At 43.3% G+C, this 16900-nt stretch overlaps 1 protein-coding gene across 7 annotated transcripts in view; it reads left to right on the forward strand.

Annotated features, from left to right (window-relative positions):
* Window positions 1-3112: 3112 nt before the first annotated feature.
* Window positions 3113-16900, forward strand: part of Adamts19 (a disintegrin-like and metallopeptidase (reprolysin type) with thrombospondin type 1 motif, 19) — a 217691-nt gene continuing 203903 nt past the window's right edge. For 5 of the 7 annotated variants that reach the window (XR_003952519.1, XR_003952520.1, XM_006525922.4 and 2 more), the window contains exons 1-2: window positions 3541-4015; window positions 4555-5204. Coding sequence is in view for 5 of the 7 variants with exons in the window: in XM_006525922.4 (XP_006525985.1) it covers window positions 3928-4015; window positions 4555-5204 (738 nt within the window). In the remaining 2 variants the exon portion in view is untranslated. Of the gene's footprint in view, window positions 4016-4554; window positions 5205-16900 lie in introns of all 7 variants that reach the window. The other 2 variants (XM_006525919.4, NM_175506.4) reach the window with 2 other exon arrangements.

Raw genomic sequence — 16900 nt, forward strand, 5'->3', positions numbered from 1 at the left:
TCAGACCCTCCTAGACTCTTTAGAAGCTGTCAAATTTTAAATGTTTACCATTTTAAACTGCTAAGATTTCTTCAACATTATGACTGCTGCACTGTCCGAAGCCCATCTCTTCCAGTACTCTGCTTTGTAAATTCTAGCTACAATATCTTACGTTTTAGCCTTCAAGACTTTGGTCGATTCCTTTCTGTTCTGAATATTTGTTTCTGGGTGGTGGGCTAAGGAAATTATAGGGCTCTTTTCAGATGCTCATTTTCTTTTTTGCCCTGGACTGTATGTGCTTGAAAAGTCTGGAAACTATATTTTCACATGTTCTTCCTGTTTTTTTATTAAAAAATTAATTTATTATTATTATTATTATTATTATTATTATATTATTAATTTTGGTTTTTCGAGACAGGGTTTCTCTGTATAACCCTGGCTGTCCTGGAACTCACTTTGTAGACCAGGCTGTCCTCGAACTCAGAAATCTGCCTGCCTCTGCCTCCCGAGTGCTGGGATTAAAGGCGTGAGCCACCATGCCCAGCTTTCTTTTTTTTTTAATTATTATTTTAAAACTTTATTTTGTGTAAAAGTGTGAGTGTGTGTATGTGCACGCTGTCTGCAGGTCTGTGAACACTCGTGTCAGAGAACGACTTTAGAACCTGACTCCATCCTTCAACCATGTGGATTGGAAGGGTGACCTTTGGTCCTCCTTACTCAGGCTGGGCAGCAGGTGCCTTTACCCGCTGATCCATCTTCATCCCGACTCTTGTCTAGCTCATCAATGTCTGAGTTAAAATATGGTCTGTACAATGGCCATGGCCAGAAACAGTTTAAGCTGTGATCTCAGTTTAGATGTGAGTTTTATAGAGAGCTAATACCCTCATGGAGTTCAGAAAAAGAGTTCTTTGTATTTTCTCAAGATTTTAAGTCCTTTTTTTACCTGGAGAGGGGAGCGTTTAAGGTTAGCTTTATGCCATGAGAAGCACAGTGCTAGTGATGAAAGAGAATAAGAGATTTTGGAGGCAGGAAAATCAGTTCTGCCTATAGAGCACCCAGGCTATAAAAAGCAACACGTGAACATCCTGGGCACATGCGCAGTTGTATCTCCTTACTCCCAAGCTGAGCCATCAATCTCGCCTCCTTCTGTGTCCTTGCTCTGAGAACACAAAAGCACTTGCTCTGAGAACACTCTAGCTACTGTCTGATGAAATATGAAACAACCTGTCATAATCAACATATTTCCTGGCTGTCTCCCCATCCCTCCCTCACTCCCGCCACCCTCTGCCCCTGTTCTGACATGCATGCCATAGATCTCCCCTCTCGACTCTGTTTCACCATACATATTTTCCTGAGTCCTAAATCAGGTTTGTTCTTCTTTCACACTCGTACACAAATCAAATCTACTTTCACCGATATTCACAAAACTCTCTTCTAGTTAGAGCGCAGGCATTTCCCACGCACCCTTTCTCTCTGTGGTTTGTTTCGTTTCTCAGTCAAACACATCAAGTTGATAGTGGCAGACTGGCAGCTAGAACTCTCATCAATTCTAAGCTCAAGTAGTTGAAATTGGGATAAAATATGATCTTCAACATTTTGGGAGGATTGGAATTGTTATTCAATGTAGGTCATTATGTTAATCAGGATGTTGTGTAAAACAATAGAAAAGAATAAAAATAGGCAAAAGAAATCATGGCGACCTTCAAAAACTTGATAGTTGGTAGGAGAAATAAATGTGGAAGTTATTCCAATGCAAATTAATTTGTAAAAGTATTTGACTGTGTATAAAATAAGTGGCATTAGTATTCAATGGAAGGAAGCAAAGCTGGCTAGAATGCAGGTAGATATTCCTGCATTTATTAAATATTATTTAACCTCTTCCATGAAGGCTTAGCTTTTTTATTAATATTTTTTATTACATATTTTCCTCAATTACATTTCCAGTGCTATCCCCAAAGTCCCCCATACCCTTCCCCCCACTTCCCTACCCACTCATTCCCATTTTTTTTTAAGTAGGTATTTCTAATCACAGGAAAGCACCAAAGTAGGAATGGGAACTTGACACTGACAGCCCTTGACCTTTAGCTCATCTAACTTTAAAAATACAGTTCATATTCCAATAGGTATACCTAATTTAATATGTATTTCCCTTGGACCTTTATTTTCGTGTTGCTTAAGTCAATGTGAGAAATATCGTAAGAATCGCGTTCTAATGGAAGCAGCTTCAATCCCCATAGTCTCTACAGTTCTTCGGCATCAACCTTCCCTGCTTAGTTTAATATGTATAACCCGGGTTTGTGAAAAGACAGGTTCCCAGGCGAGCCTCTGAGAACTCACACCCTTGTTACTCCAGCTTTAGGGATTTTACAAGGTAAGGTTGATACAATGGTAGCCAACTGCTACTGCTACAGTAGAATGTTTTCATGTCCGCTTTAAAAATGTGGACTATCCAAAGCATTCAAGGACCAAGCTTAGTCAAACAATCCAAATAAACTGCCTTTGAAATAAGATCTTCTGCCTACATGAAGGGCAAAGTTACTTACCTTTGAAACTAGGAACAGGAGATAAAACAATAAAGAATGTGGGAAGCCACTCTCAGCGATTTTTTTAAAAAGCATATTGGCATTAACTCTTGGTGCCATGCCTTGTGTAGAGGATTGAAATAGTGAGTTGGATTTATCACCCTTGAATCGTCTTGAAAGTTTCTATATGACTAAGAGAGTTGTGGGCTGCAACAAAGGAAGAGGAATTTGAGATCCAAGAGGACAGAGACATCAAGTACACTCACACAAAAACAAAAAAGGCAAGGTGTTCTTTCTCACCTGGTCTAAGAGATTTAGAATTTTACTCCAAGAAAAGGGGGAAGAGGAGGAGGTGGTGGAGGAGAAAGAGGAGGGAAGCAGAGATGTATGGGGAGCCAAGGAAAGCTGGGATAGAGGCCTCTAAAAACTCAGTGGTGTCCGTCTTGGAAACTTGTGTCAGTATGCTCCTTGAGCGACTTTATTACCTCCAGGGTTGGTCCTGAGGCAGAGTAGACCAATCAGAGAACTCTGGTACACCGGCCGCAGCTCCGTGCTCAAGCCTGCACTGAGCTCTGCTTTGTGTGTTGGACAGACAGGGACGAAACTGGACAGAGGAGGAGCCAGAGAGGGCGGATGGGAAGGAAAGGGGAAGGCCCCTACCTGAGTTTACCTAAACCACAGCCCCCAGTGATGGCAGAAGGTGGGTGGGGGATGCAAATTAGGTCTTTCCGAATGGCCAATCAGGAGTCAGGTGAGGGAATTTGGGTCCCCCAAACCACCCTTGCCCAGCCTGTGAGCACGTGTGCGGTGTTCTGGGACCTTTGTCCCGCAACATCACGCTTGGCGGGCACCTCCGGGTCCCTCATTCTGGTCTGACCCGCCCGATTCTCCCCGCTGCTCCACACCCCTTTGCAGAGCCTGTGTTCATCTGCCCCCTCCCCCGGCCATCCCTCTCCGCGCCGCGGCGCCCCAGGGAGTGTGCAGAGCTCTGCAACCGCAAGCCGTCCAAACTCGTGCGCCCGCCACGCTCCGCGCGGGTGCGGGCGGCGAATCTGGGCTGGGACCGTACTGCTCCGCTGGTCCGGAGGCCGCCCTGCCTGCCGCCCCGCGCCTCCTGGCTCTTGGCGGACTGCGGGTCTGTCCCACGGGGCTCCAGCCGGGCCTGGAAACTCCTGCACTGTTCAGAGCTCAGCAAGTCGACTCATCACCTAATTCGCTGGGGAGCTGGAGCGCAGAGAGCCGGGGCGCTGCTGGCCGCTCCTCCCCACCCCAGCCCCGCCCGGGCTCTGGGAGTCAGAGTTCGCCCCCCCTCCGCCCCCCACCCCTGGCAGACAAAGGGCCTGGGCACAGTCGCCGCCTGGCCGCCGACGCTCCGGGGAGGCTGCTGCGTGCGCTGTGGATCGCGCGGGAGGCGCGCGCAGTGGAGATGGGCCCGGAGATGCGCCTGACTCGCATCTGCTGCTGCTGCTGCCTCCTCTACCAGCTAGGCTTCCTGTCGCATGGGACCACCTCAGGTACGTTCTAGAATGACTTTCCAGTTTCCTCTCCAACTTGGCCAGTGAGGATCGAGGGCACACAGGAAGGCAGAACTGGCGCACCCCGTGCGTGTTGAGCAGAGCTCTGTAGATAGCGGTGAAGCAGCTTGCCAGGCAGATGAGCAGGTCAGGATCGCAAGCGAAGTGCACTTCTCTTGGCCTTATTTTAGCATCTGTAAAAAGATCCACCACCACCCCCTCACCCCAAGTAAATGTTTCAAAGCTGTGTTTACAGTACCTGGAAGGAAAACTGGGAGGCGTGCCATGTGTTACTTTTGAGATTGTGCTGGAGTTCTCACCGGTTTCAGTTAGTATATGCTAAACTATCATCACCACACACTTTTATTTTGAAAATGCCAAGGTCTGTAAGACTTCGTGGCTTGCAGGAGTTTCAGGAACTAGACGGGTGGTCTCGCTTTCGTGCAAGCGTCTGGTATCTGTATGGACCTTGTGCCTGAGTGCTTGCACGAGTGGCTCTGCGGAACTTTAAGCCCCGCACCTATCTGCTTCATCTGTAGGGTTGCAGCTCACCCCGGATCTCGAGGAATGGGAAGTCGTGTTTCCTGCACTCTGGCGCCGGGAGTCGCTGAACGCCACGGGCCTCAGCGGGGGCAGCTCAGACCCGGGATCCGGGCGCAGCTCTGGGGGCGGCGGCCGGGGGCAGGCTTCGGGCAGCTCGCGGGAGGTGCGCTCGGTGGCCCGAGCACCGCAGGAAGAAGCCACCAGAGGCCAATCTGAGCCCTGGTTCGGGTCTCCCCTGGAGCCAGGTGCTGAGGACGAGGAGGAACTCGAATCTCAGGAGCTGCCTCGGGGATCCAGCGGAGATACTGCCCTGTCCTCGGGAACCCCGGCCTCGTGGCAGCCTCCTCTGCCCCCGCAACGGCCCTCGTCCCCGCCCCCTGCCCAGCAAGAGGAACCCAGCGCGGAGGAGGTGCTGTTGCGGATCCCGGCCCTCTCCCGGGACCTGTACCTGCTGCTCCGGAGAGATGGCCGCTTCCTGGCGCAGCGCTTCGCAGTGGAGCAGTGGCCCAAACCAGGTCCCGATCCCACCCGGGCAACGGCTGACCCTGGCTCTTCCTTGCTGCCAGATGCCTCCTGCTTTTACACCGGGACAGTGCTGCGCCATCCTGGCTCTCTGGCCTCTTTCAGCACCTGTGGAGGTGGCCTGGTAAGCATCCACAGCTCTCCATTCCATCCTGTATTTAATGCATCGGGCTGATTTGCACGCACCTCCTCCATTCTTTCTAGTATTTCTCTGAACTTACTTTGACACCTTACCACCCAGGTGTTTACACTAAGCGCTACTAAAGAAACACCTCACCTCCAAGGGCACTCCAATGAACTAGACAGAAGAAGTCTTACTTCATAGAAGGAGTTTTCCAGCGAACTGTGAATTTCTTTGGGCTCCTGCCTTTCTATTTCTTGCCAGTGGTTCAACTTCTGTCTGATCTCTTGAGTTTCTAAAATGGGTCCACCTATTTAGTGTCTTTGAGCAGTTTGAAGTCAATGGATCTGCTCCATGCTGAATCCTTTCTCTATTTGCCCCCACTCTCAGTTCATCATCTCTCATTGTACAGGTTTGTGGTTGTTTGTTTGTTTGTTTTTAACGTTCTTCTGCAAAATGGCCAGAACAGTTCTCTGGGAATTACATTCCGACAGGTGTTTGGAATCTGTATATCTTCAGAACACATTCTAGACAAGCCCAATGCAAAGGTCTAAAACTGCTGATGGTTGGCCACAGGGCAATTCTGGAATCCCACCAGCAGAGGGCTTTAGTTTAACACCCCCCCCTTTCCTTTCTCCCCCTCAAGCTATTTGACAATAGTCCCCTTTTCCTCTCTTGACTTCATGTTGCAAAGTATCAAGGTGGAATGTTTTCCTAACACCCCTGTTGGGAAAGTCATGTCTACCACTTGACCTTTTACCTTGACTTGACCTCATCGGCTTCCTAAGTCGGCCTTTTACTGTGTGTGTGTGTGTGTGTGTGTGTGTGTGTGTGTGTGTGTGTGTATGGGGGTGGGCTGGGGTTGGGTATTATGAACATATTGATGTCAAAATTGACCATTTTAATGTATCTTATATGTTCAGTTCAGTGGCAGTCACTGTATTTATCTTGTTTTTCCACCATAATAACTCCTTTAATGTTACTATAAGGCAGGACTCATCTTGAAAAATCATCCTGTGAGTTGTGGCTCCCTTGTTATTGCTCTTCAGAGAGAGCCATTGATGGCTGTAGGAACGAGTGTCAAAGCAACCAAATGCCATAGCTGAAAATCCCAACAGCAATGAATGACAGTCAAAACCACCCAAAGCCATGGAATATGACAGAGAGAGAGAGAGACAGAGAGACAGAGAGACAGAGACAGAGACACAGAGAGATATAGAGAGACAGAGACAGAGAGAGGCAGAGAGAGAGATAGAGAAACAGAGACAGAGAGAGAAGCAGAGACAGAGACAGAGATAGTGGCAGAAAGCAGCAGAGAGAGGAAGAGAGAGGCAGAGAGAAGGAGAGAGGCAGAGAGACACAGAGAGAGACACACACACACACAGAGAGAGAGAGACAGAGACACAGAGAGAGAGAGAGAGAGAGAGAGAGAGAGAGAGACAGAGAGAGAGACAGAGAGAGAGACAGAGAGAGAGAAATTGAAAACACAAACAAACCAAGGCTGGAAACTTTTACCTCCGTCTCCAAAGGTCTCACAATTGAATGTTGTGAATGTTGGACAGGGCTGTATTTTACCAGACGGGGAACATTCAAACATGGGCACTTTAGGCATGACTGAGAAGGTGGCTTGGAAAAATGACATGAAAAGCTTTGAAAATGTTTTCTGTGGAACTGATACTTGAACACCTCAGCAGGGTAAACATTTTGTGGGGGTTTCATTGTCTGCTAGCCTTCGACTGGGGATTAAATAATTACATATAGAACGTTCCCAGTGTGGCAAGAGCAGTCAGGGACAAAGCATTTCACTGTATTGAGTCTTGGGCGGTGGGTCAGATTTTCCAAATGAGCTATGCCCTCTCACTATACTTACAGGAGCAAAGTCAGAACCATGAGTAGTTTCTTCATGGGCTGAATAGGAGATTGACATTCCTCCCTGTTTATCATGTTGGAATTTTGCTCCCTTTTCCTACTAGCCACACAAGTATATGCTCGGAACTGGGAAGTCTTTGTTATTGAAGAGAACTGACATTGCCAGCAATACAGTATAGCAGTCAGACTTGGAGTAAAAATGTAGGCAAATAGCCAAGAAGGTAGGTTTGTTACCCCAACTGCCATGCTGGCCCCCTCCCTCATGAGCTCCTGGATTGGGGGAGAGGATAATTTGTGATCTTGACTCTACCATTGGCTTCCTCCCTGACTTCAAGTTCTTTATCTCATGTAGAGGATGAAATTAGTTCTCTCTCTTCTTTCTTTCTTTCTTTCTTTCTTTCTTTCTTTCTTTCTTTCTTCCTTCCTTCCTTCCTTCCTTCCTTCCTTCCTTTCTTTCTTTCTTTCTTTCTTTCTTTCTTTCTTTCTTTCTTTCTTTCTTTCCTTCCTTCCTTCCTTCTTCCTTTCTCTCTCTCTCCCTTCCTTCCTTCCTTCCTTTCTTTCTTTCTTTCTTTCTTTCTTTCTTTCTTTCTTTCTTTCGATATTTTCTTTTCCTACATTTCAAATGTTTCTCCCTTTCCAGGTCTCCCCTTCAGAAACCCCCTATCCCCTCCCCCTGCCTCTTTGAGGGCACACCCCCACCCATCCACCCACTCCCGTCTTCCCGCCCTGGCATTCCCCTACATTGGGGCATCAAACACCTTCAGGCCCGAGGGCCCCTTCTCCCACTGATGTCCAACAAGGCCATCCTCTCCCACATATGAGGCCAGCGCCATGGGTCACTCCATGTGTATTCATTGGTTGGTGGTCCAGTCCCTGGGAGATCCAGGGGGTCTGGTTTGCTGACACTGTTGCTTCTCCATGGGGCTTCAAACCCCCTCAGCTCCTTCAGTCCCTTCTCCAACTCCTCCACTGAGGACCCCCTACCCCCCCACCCCTGCCACCCTGTGCTCAGTCCAAGGGTTGGCTGTGAGAATCCTCTCTGTATTTGTCAGGTTCTGGTAGAGCCTCTTAGGAGACAGCCTTATCAGGCAGACTTCTATCAGCAAGCACTTCCTAGCATCCACAATAGCTTTGGTGGTTGTATATGGGATAGATCCCCAGATGGAGCAGTCTCTGGATGGCCTTTCTTTCAGTCTCTGCTCCATACTTTGTTTCCATATTTCCTCCTGTGAGTATTTTTTTACCCTTCTAGGAAGCACTGAAGCATCCACATTTTGGTCTTCCTTCTTCTTGGGCTTCATATGGTTTGTGAATTGAATCATGGGTATTCTACACTCTTGGGCTAATATCCACTTATCAGTGAGTATATACCACGTGTGTTCTTTTGTGACTGAGTTACCTCACTCAGGATGATATTTTCAAGTTCCATCCATTTGCCTGAGAATTTCATGCAGTCATTGTTTTTAATAGCTGTGTAATATCCCATTGCATAAATGTACCACATTTTCTGTATCCATTCCTCTGTTGAGGGACAACTGGGTTGTTTCCAGCTCTTAAATGCTTGAATTAAGATCTGAATGGTCAGCTTTATGGATATTAAATGTATTTTTGATCCGTGTTAAGGGCTAGAATAACCTGCCTTTAGAGGCGTTCTATTCAAATGGAGATGACATAAGGAGTCATGGAGTAAAGGCATGCCATTTTGAGGAGTCAAATGTCACAACGGAGTTTAAAATAACTTGCCCAAGGTAAAGCCAAAGTAGGGAAGTTGGGACCGGCTTTCCAATATCCAAAAATTTAACTGGGTTCCTAAGAATGGGGAGATATTCTTCAGCAGGTATAGCTAGGAAGTGTTTCATGTAGAGGGAAGAGACTGAGGGAAGGCATTGGCGGAGCCTATAAAGGAAATGAACAAAACAAACATTTGTGTCTAGAAATAAGAGAGCTTGAAGACCATTGAGATTAGACCTCCAAAGTGTCATCTACTAGAGTATGGGCCTTGACTGGCTAACTTGAGGAGTTTTGACTACATTACTGCTCATCCTGTAGTACTCATGGGAGACACCTTCATGCAGAAGGTAGGTTATCTTCACACCTGCCAGCCTTTAGTTTGTAACAAGCATTGTTCTCCATCAGCAAGAGTTGCTTAGAGAAAGGCAAATCGCCAGAGTCCAGGGGTTCCTCATCTCCATAATGAGCTCGAACTGCTAGCTACTGCTTAAGCATAGGCCCAAAGTACCTTCTCGATGCTTACATATTTTAAAAGATTTAAAAGTTAGAATAAAAGGAAAGATGTTGTCAGCTACACATTGTTGTAAAGAACTTATTAAATGGGGCATTTATTGCCCAGATACTAAACCAATCTGGATTAAATACTCGACTGAATGGATATTTCGGATAGAGGGTTAAATGCTGCCTCATCAAAGTACTCAGTCTTCCTGAATATCCATTTCCCTGTATAAATGCTCACCTTATAGCTGTGTGTCCAGATGAGCTGTTACGTCCCCTCCCTCCCTTGAAGCTAGTTTTGAATGATGACCTTCCCTTATGGATTTGAGATTTTCCTTGTTTGAGGAATTATGGTTTATTTGATCTCAAAGCTTTTTTTTAATCACTCCCCCTCCCCCTCCCCTTCCCCCTTCCCCCCAGTTTGTCTTGCTGGACACTTGAATGATCACCATAACCTGCTGTCATGAACAATGTTGTACTTAGAAGAGTAGACACATCACTTGGGCTAGGTCGCAATTTTGCATGACAAAAGGCATGTGTGTATGTGTATTGTGACATATGTGTGACAGTGCTTTACACACAAACCTCTGAGAGTACGTAAGCCCACCTCTCCCTGTAGAATTACTAGTATTACTACTACATTTTCTTTCTTTTTCTTCTATATTATAGAACTTTTCCTCATATCTTTTACCTACTTTTCTATTTGAGTTTTGCTCCTCTTCTTTCTGATTATAGAGTCCCTTGAACATTAATATTTTAAAAGACATTTTAATTAGAACTACTAAATTCTGAGAATAATTTTTTAAATATAGAAAATATATCATCTGTAGTCTTCCATTCAGAGAGAGGCACTTACCTTTTAATGTTTTATGAAAATATTAAACTATCACAAATATTGGTGTCTTAGTCAGAGTTTCTATTCCTGGAGTTTCTATTCATGACCAAGAAACAAGTTGGGGAGGAAAGGGTTTATTCAGCTTACACTTCCATATTGACTGCTGTTCATCATCAAGGAAGACAGGACTGGAAATCAAGCAGGTCAGAAAGCAGGAGCTGATGCAGAGGCTATGGAGAGATGTTCCTTACTGGCTTGCTTCCCCTGGCTTGCTCAGCCTGCTCTCTTATAGAACCGAGACTACCAGCCCAGGGATGACACCACCCACAATGAATCCTCCCATCTGTGATCACTAATTGAGAAAATGCCTTACAGCTGGATCTCATGGAGGCATTTCCCCAACTGAAGCTCCTTTTTCTGTGATAACTCCAGCCTGTGTCAAGTTGACACAAAACTAGCCAGTACAATTGGGAAAGGAAGAAAGTTATACTTTCTTAAATATCCTTTTTGGTTCATCTAATGGAAATGTTTGGGATTCTTGATCTCACACATTGTATTTTGTGTATAATCGCTCCACATTTTAGTACTTTAGTTGGCAGTTTTATTTGTAGCCATCAACTTATGATGAACATCTGCCTAGATACCTGTACATTCACATATGCAAAGGATTTATAAGTAAGACTATTGTGCGGTACTCAGAATTCTTTAAACTTTCATCAGTGGCCCTTTACATCACAAAACGTAGATGGCTTGGAGAACAGAAAGTACAATAATTACTGCTGATTGGAAGAATACAGGATTGATCTATATTGATGATAGTGAGAGCAAGTTCCTTGCTCATATATAGATCTGTGTCTTAGACTTGAGACAATTCCATCATGGGCTAAATCTTCAAAAGAAAATTTACATTTACTTATCTAATACTTATTTTCTTAAACTTTACTAACTGAATCATAAACAGCATATTAAAGATTGTATTTTATTTTATTTTATTTTATTTTATTTTATTTTATTTTATTTTATTTTATTTTATTTTATTTTATGTGTATAAGTGTTTACGTATATGCCTGTGCATCACATGTATGCCGGGTGCCCTGGGAAGTCAGAATAGATTGCCCGAATCTCTGGAACTGGAAATGTGGACAGTTGTGAGCCACCATGAAGGTGCTGGGAATTGAACTCAGAACCTCTGCAAAATAAACATAAGATTGTCAATGCTGAACCATCTTTCCAGTCCCACAAGCATGTTTTAAAAATTATATAGAAGTCTTAAACTATTTGTAAAGCAGTACTAAACAGTGCATGCACATTGAAGCTCATTAGGAAGGAAATTTTTTTTCATTTAATAGTAATTATACCTCTCTAGATAGTTTATAATATTTCTAATTGAGTAAATAAATAATAGGAAAAGGAGTGTTCTTGTTGGGAAGTTGGTTAAATTAGGAAAGTAATTCATGTGTATTTACAAATGACGGGATGAATAGCAATCCCTTTAGGTTTATGGTTTGGGGTGGCTTTTAGGTTCCCTAGACAAATGAAGAACACAATTTAATACAGATTACAGTGTGAGGCTCCAGTTAGCACATCACTGTGTCCTTCTCATCTTTAGTCTGATGCCAAACCCCGGACTGAGAGAAGTGACAAAATGGGAGCTCAGCCAATCCGAGCTACCCGGACACTTTTATAGAGTGATCACGTGTTAGTGTTGGAAAGCTCCTGGGGACTGAATAGTTGAGTGTTCATTTGTCCAGGAAGAGGGGCTTGATTTCCTATCACAGGTGTAAATGTCTATACTAAACCAACTCTTCATATTTTAACTCATATGCTGTGAAGTTGGTGCTGAACCTAGGCTAATATTGTGTGTGTGTGTGTGTGTGTGTGTGTGTGTGAGAGAGAGAGAGAGAGAGAGAGAGAGAGAGAGAGAGAGAGAGAGAGAGGAGAAAGAGAATATTATTAAAATCTTATCATGAGGGCTGAAATAAAGTCATATCGTTTCAGATTCTTTTTTTAGCTGCAGTGGCTCACTCTGGCGTAACTAAAGACATAACCTTTTATGTGCAAGCCTACATAATCATGCCTTTAACCAGATTTCTTGGCTATCTCGGCGCCTTGTATGTTAACATGTAGTATGTAGACACCAGCATTAGAATCCTGGAGAAAGGGTAAGGAGTTGGTGAGATGAAGATGTTGAGTTTGCACTAAAACTCATACTGAACCTCAAGCATAAAGAGTGTATTTGAAAACTATAACGTAACTCTTTTTTTCTTCCCTATTTTTGATGAGTTCCTTAAGAATTTCGTACAGTGTGTTTTTATATTTACCTCCTCCCCCAATTCCTCCCAGAGCCACCCCCAGTTCACTGCTCACCTGGTTCTCTGTCTTCTTTCTACTTTGTTAACCCACAGAGTTCAAACTGTGTTGTCCACATATTCATGGATGTGTGGCCATGCATTGGAACTTAGTCAAACCACCGGGAGTCACATCTTGAAATAAATGGACTCTCGTTCTTCCAGAAGATATCAATTGCTAATAGCTCCTCATCTAAGAGTAGGACTTCATCCTCACCTCCTCTTTCACTATGGGATTCTTGTCTGGCTTGAGATTGCTCAAGACCCAGGTGTGCTGTCATAACTGTTGTGAGTTCATTTGTGCGGCTGCCGTGCTGTGACTATGCTGGCTGGTTTTGTGTGTCAACTTGACACAAGCTGGAGTTATCACAGAGAAAGGAGCCTCCCTTGCGGAAATGCTTCCATGAGATCCAGCTGTAAGGGATTTTTCTCAATTAGTGATCAAGGGTGGGAGGACCCATTATGGGTGGTGCCATCCCTGGGCTGGTGGTCTTGAGTTCTGTAAGAAAGCAATCTGAGAAAGCCAGGGGAAGCAAGCCAGTAAGTAACATCCCTCCATGGCCTCTGCATCAGCTCCTGCTTCCTGACCTGTTTGATTTCCAGTCCTGACTTCCTTTGGTGATGAACAGCAATGTGGAAGTGTAAGCTGAATAAACCCTTTCCTCCCCAACTTGCTTCTTGGTCATGATGTTTTGTGCAGGAATAGAAACCTCCTACGACAGTGGCTGAAGAAACTCTTTCCCTATAGTCCTCTGCTTCCTGTGGTGCCTTCCTTCTCTCCTTTGCAATGTTCTCTGAGCCCAGACAGGAGAGGATAAAATACAGATGCTCCATTTAGGGCTGAGCTCCCCACAGTCTTTACAATTTCTGCATTCTTACCAGTTGTCAGTGTCTGTGTTAATCACCATCAACTGCAAACCTAAGATTCTTTGATGAAGGTCGATCTCAGGTAAAGGATGAGAGAGGCGTTAATCTATGGGTATAACAATAAGTCATTAGGAGTTAGTTTAATACCATGTTCATTTAGTAGAATATCAGTGGTAGATTCTCCACTAGGACCAATTTCCGTGCCTTGCCAAAAGTTTGTGGTCCTGATAATGGTGGCAGGCGTGGGTTTCATATTGGGGAGGGGACATTAAATACAACCAGAAAGTGGCAGGTTACTTCCACAATGTCCATGTGCTATTGCGCCAGTTGTCAGGGCAGTCGTGACTGCAGCTCTCAGAGTTCACGGCTAGGTATGATTGCCTCCTCTGTACCGTGGAGAGAATCTTCCAGAACTATGAAAGCCAGCCAGTAAGGGTGAGGCTTCTAGGCCAGTACTAGCTTCATTTCTTCTTGTTTTATGATTCAAGTGTGTGTTATCTTCAGCCTAATCTCCTACCTTTAAGTTTTAGAGGGTAACCATTGATTGCTACAGCAATAGACTGTAGTATTTAGGGGTGTCTTATGCAAGCTGAAATCTGAGGACAGCCATTCTCGTGGCTCTGGGAAGCCACAGAACTCAAGATCTTTAGTGAACATTTTACATCCACCTAACTTTAAAAAATGTTCTGAAAGCCACCAGTTCATTCTTTTCTATCATTTTCTTTTTGCACCAATTCTAAGTGTAGATATGCTCTGTGTATGCCTTCTAATATCCATCCAGGAACATACTCACGTGTCACTGAGCTATTAATTTGAATTAATGGAGAGGTAACACAGTGGGATTTTAGTGCCAGTGTGTATGTCTTTCTATTTTCCATTTTCCAGGCCAAACAAACAAACAAACAAAAACAAAACAAAACAAAAAAACCCCACAAGTTAAAATGCAATTTGCATCTTAAAGATAAGGTAAACAAAACTAGATTATTTTAAACTTCAATAAAAATTTAACTGGCAATAAGGCAGATGGCGATATTCTAGCTTTTTCTCTACTCATTATGAAGTAAAAGTCATTAGAGATAAAATGTGGAGCATACCTTCAGATTGACCAAGATTAACCTACCACCAAGTTAAGATACAACTAAATAAAGACAGAGAGCCATTGTTTCTCCAGACTTTTAAATCACTAATGAAGAGAAAATTCCAAACTCCGTGTGGGAAGCTCTCTCAGCTGGAATGTCAGAGCAGTGTAAATAAGTTCAAGAGGATGCACTAGGACCTAAATGATAAACAGTTTCTTTGATAAACAAGAGATAGAATACCAGGTCTTATGTACTCACTCATAGTCTGAATTTGATGTCAATAGTCCTATTAAAATCATTAGAATTCCCAGTGGAAGCAATGAATATGTTAAGAGTGTCGAGGCAGATAATTTCATCAGCTAATAAAATTGTAAATTTGATCTATCACCATTATAAATTGGGTTTGAAAGGAGAGATTAATAGTAAAATATACTACTTTTAGTTATAGAAACAACACATTTCTAGAAGTTATTTTAGTTCCCTCATGTCAGAGGTTCAGTTAGCTACTGACAGGGGAACAGACACGTCATAAGCATATCTGGTTTCCCCTCTATCCTTACAAAGGATGCAGAACTTCAAATTTGTGTTATATCAAAATTGCAAACCTGAGTGCTCTACTTACGAATTGTGTAGAAACAAAGTCAGCTCAGCATAAGTTTGAATAATTTGTTGTAGAAATAACTGCCTTCTAAAAACTAAATTGGTTAGTGCCAATTAGTTTAGTGCTATGTACTTACAGATGATTCCTACTCCCAATAGATTTTCAGCTGTAATTTCATGAGGTTGAAATAAGTGGTTTTATGTAGTAGCATTTTTTAAAATTATTAATTGATAAGATCAAGTGTCCTCCAGAGACCACTTTTCAAATATGGCCTAATTATTTCTCATTAGTCAGATGCAGTCATAGATGTCAGGGTGACTCACTCTAGAGTAAGTCACTGGAGTAAAACAACAAATTGGAAATGATGTTATGAATTGTCTTCTGCCTATAATCCTTTACTGGAATTGTGAATTACATACCATGAAGTTCAGCTATGCCAAGTATACAGTTGGGTAGGTTTTAATACATTTACAGATTTGTTTGACCCTAGTTGTACACCTTAGTCAAGGTTCATAACATTTCCATCAATTCAGAGTGTCTGTGACCCTTTGAAGTCCCTCTTTCTCTCCAGCCTCAGGCAGTAGTAACCAGTCAACTTTCTGTCCATATAGATTTACCTGACCATTTCCTATAAATGAAATCACACAAGCTTAGCGTGTACCTGGGTTCATCCAGGTATCATCATGTGTGTGGCCACCATGTACATCCTCTTTCTTTTTTTTTTTTAATTAAAAGAAATTAAGAGTCTTCATTTCTATGATCTGAATAATCATATCAACATGTTGGATGAGTAATATATGTACTCTTATTTATTTTTATTTTCATTTTGTTTTACTGTGTTTGATTGATACAGAATTACATTACTCTTCCTTCAGTGTTTCCTCCTACCAGGCCCTTTTGGCTACTCTTCCTGAATATTCCCCTTCGCAATGTCATCCATCACTTGATGAGCATTTAGATCACTACCATGTTTAGGCTATTATGGTTATGCTAATATAAACATCTATGAATAAGTCTCTGTGAAGATACATATTTTTCATATTCCTTGAGTAGATATATTGAAATAGAATGGCTGGATCATGTGATAAATGGTGTTTTTTAACATCACTTAAAGTTTTAGCAAAATCAATTTTATCTTTTAAATGTTGGGGGTCGGAATTAAATCCCACTTTTTATACTGAAAGCTTTGTGCTCAATCTGTATTTCTAAGAGATAAGGTAATGTTACACTTTTCATTATGAGGGGAGCATTGGAGTAGTCAGAGGGAGGTTGACAAGATAGAAGCACAAGTGTCATTTGAAAGTCATACCAGCTGGTACAATGATAGATTAAAGACACAGATTTGCTCACTGGAGGTGCAGCTTAGCTGGCAGAGTGTTTTCCTGGCGTGCACAAGGCCTTAGGTTTGATCCCATACAGTAGTGTATACTAAGCAGGTGGAAAATCACAAATTAAGATGAGTCTCAGGCCAGCCTGAGGTACACGAGTCTCAAATTAAACCAAAGCAAAACAAATTAAAACACACAGGAGAGGAAGAGACAAAGGAGAGGGAGGGAGTTTGGGTTTTCGGCTTGATTCCCAGGATTGATTATTTTTATCTTCAATTCTACAGTTCCTTGTCCTTGTCAAGTCCCAAGAGTTTACGTAATCTGTGTGAATTGAAAACACTCTTCCTATGAGGTAGAGCTATGGAAAGAAGTAAGGAGAAAGATAAGTGAGGGATTTGAGTCTGAGGATGCATACTCAGGGTACGGTTAAATGTGAGACTATGGAAATGCTTATTCCCTGGCCTCCAGCTGGAATAGCATGCTGAAGTTTCCCTGGGGGACAACCTACCTCTGCCCATGAATGCGGTTGCCTCATCAGCTCAC

The sequence above is a fragment of the Mus musculus genome, chromosome 18 (genome assembly GCF_000001635.26).
Source record: "Mus musculus strain C57BL/6J chromosome 18, GRCm38.p6 C57BL/6J".
Classification (NCBI taxonomy): Eukaryota; Metazoa; Chordata; class Mammalia; order Rodentia; family Muridae; genus Mus; species Mus musculus.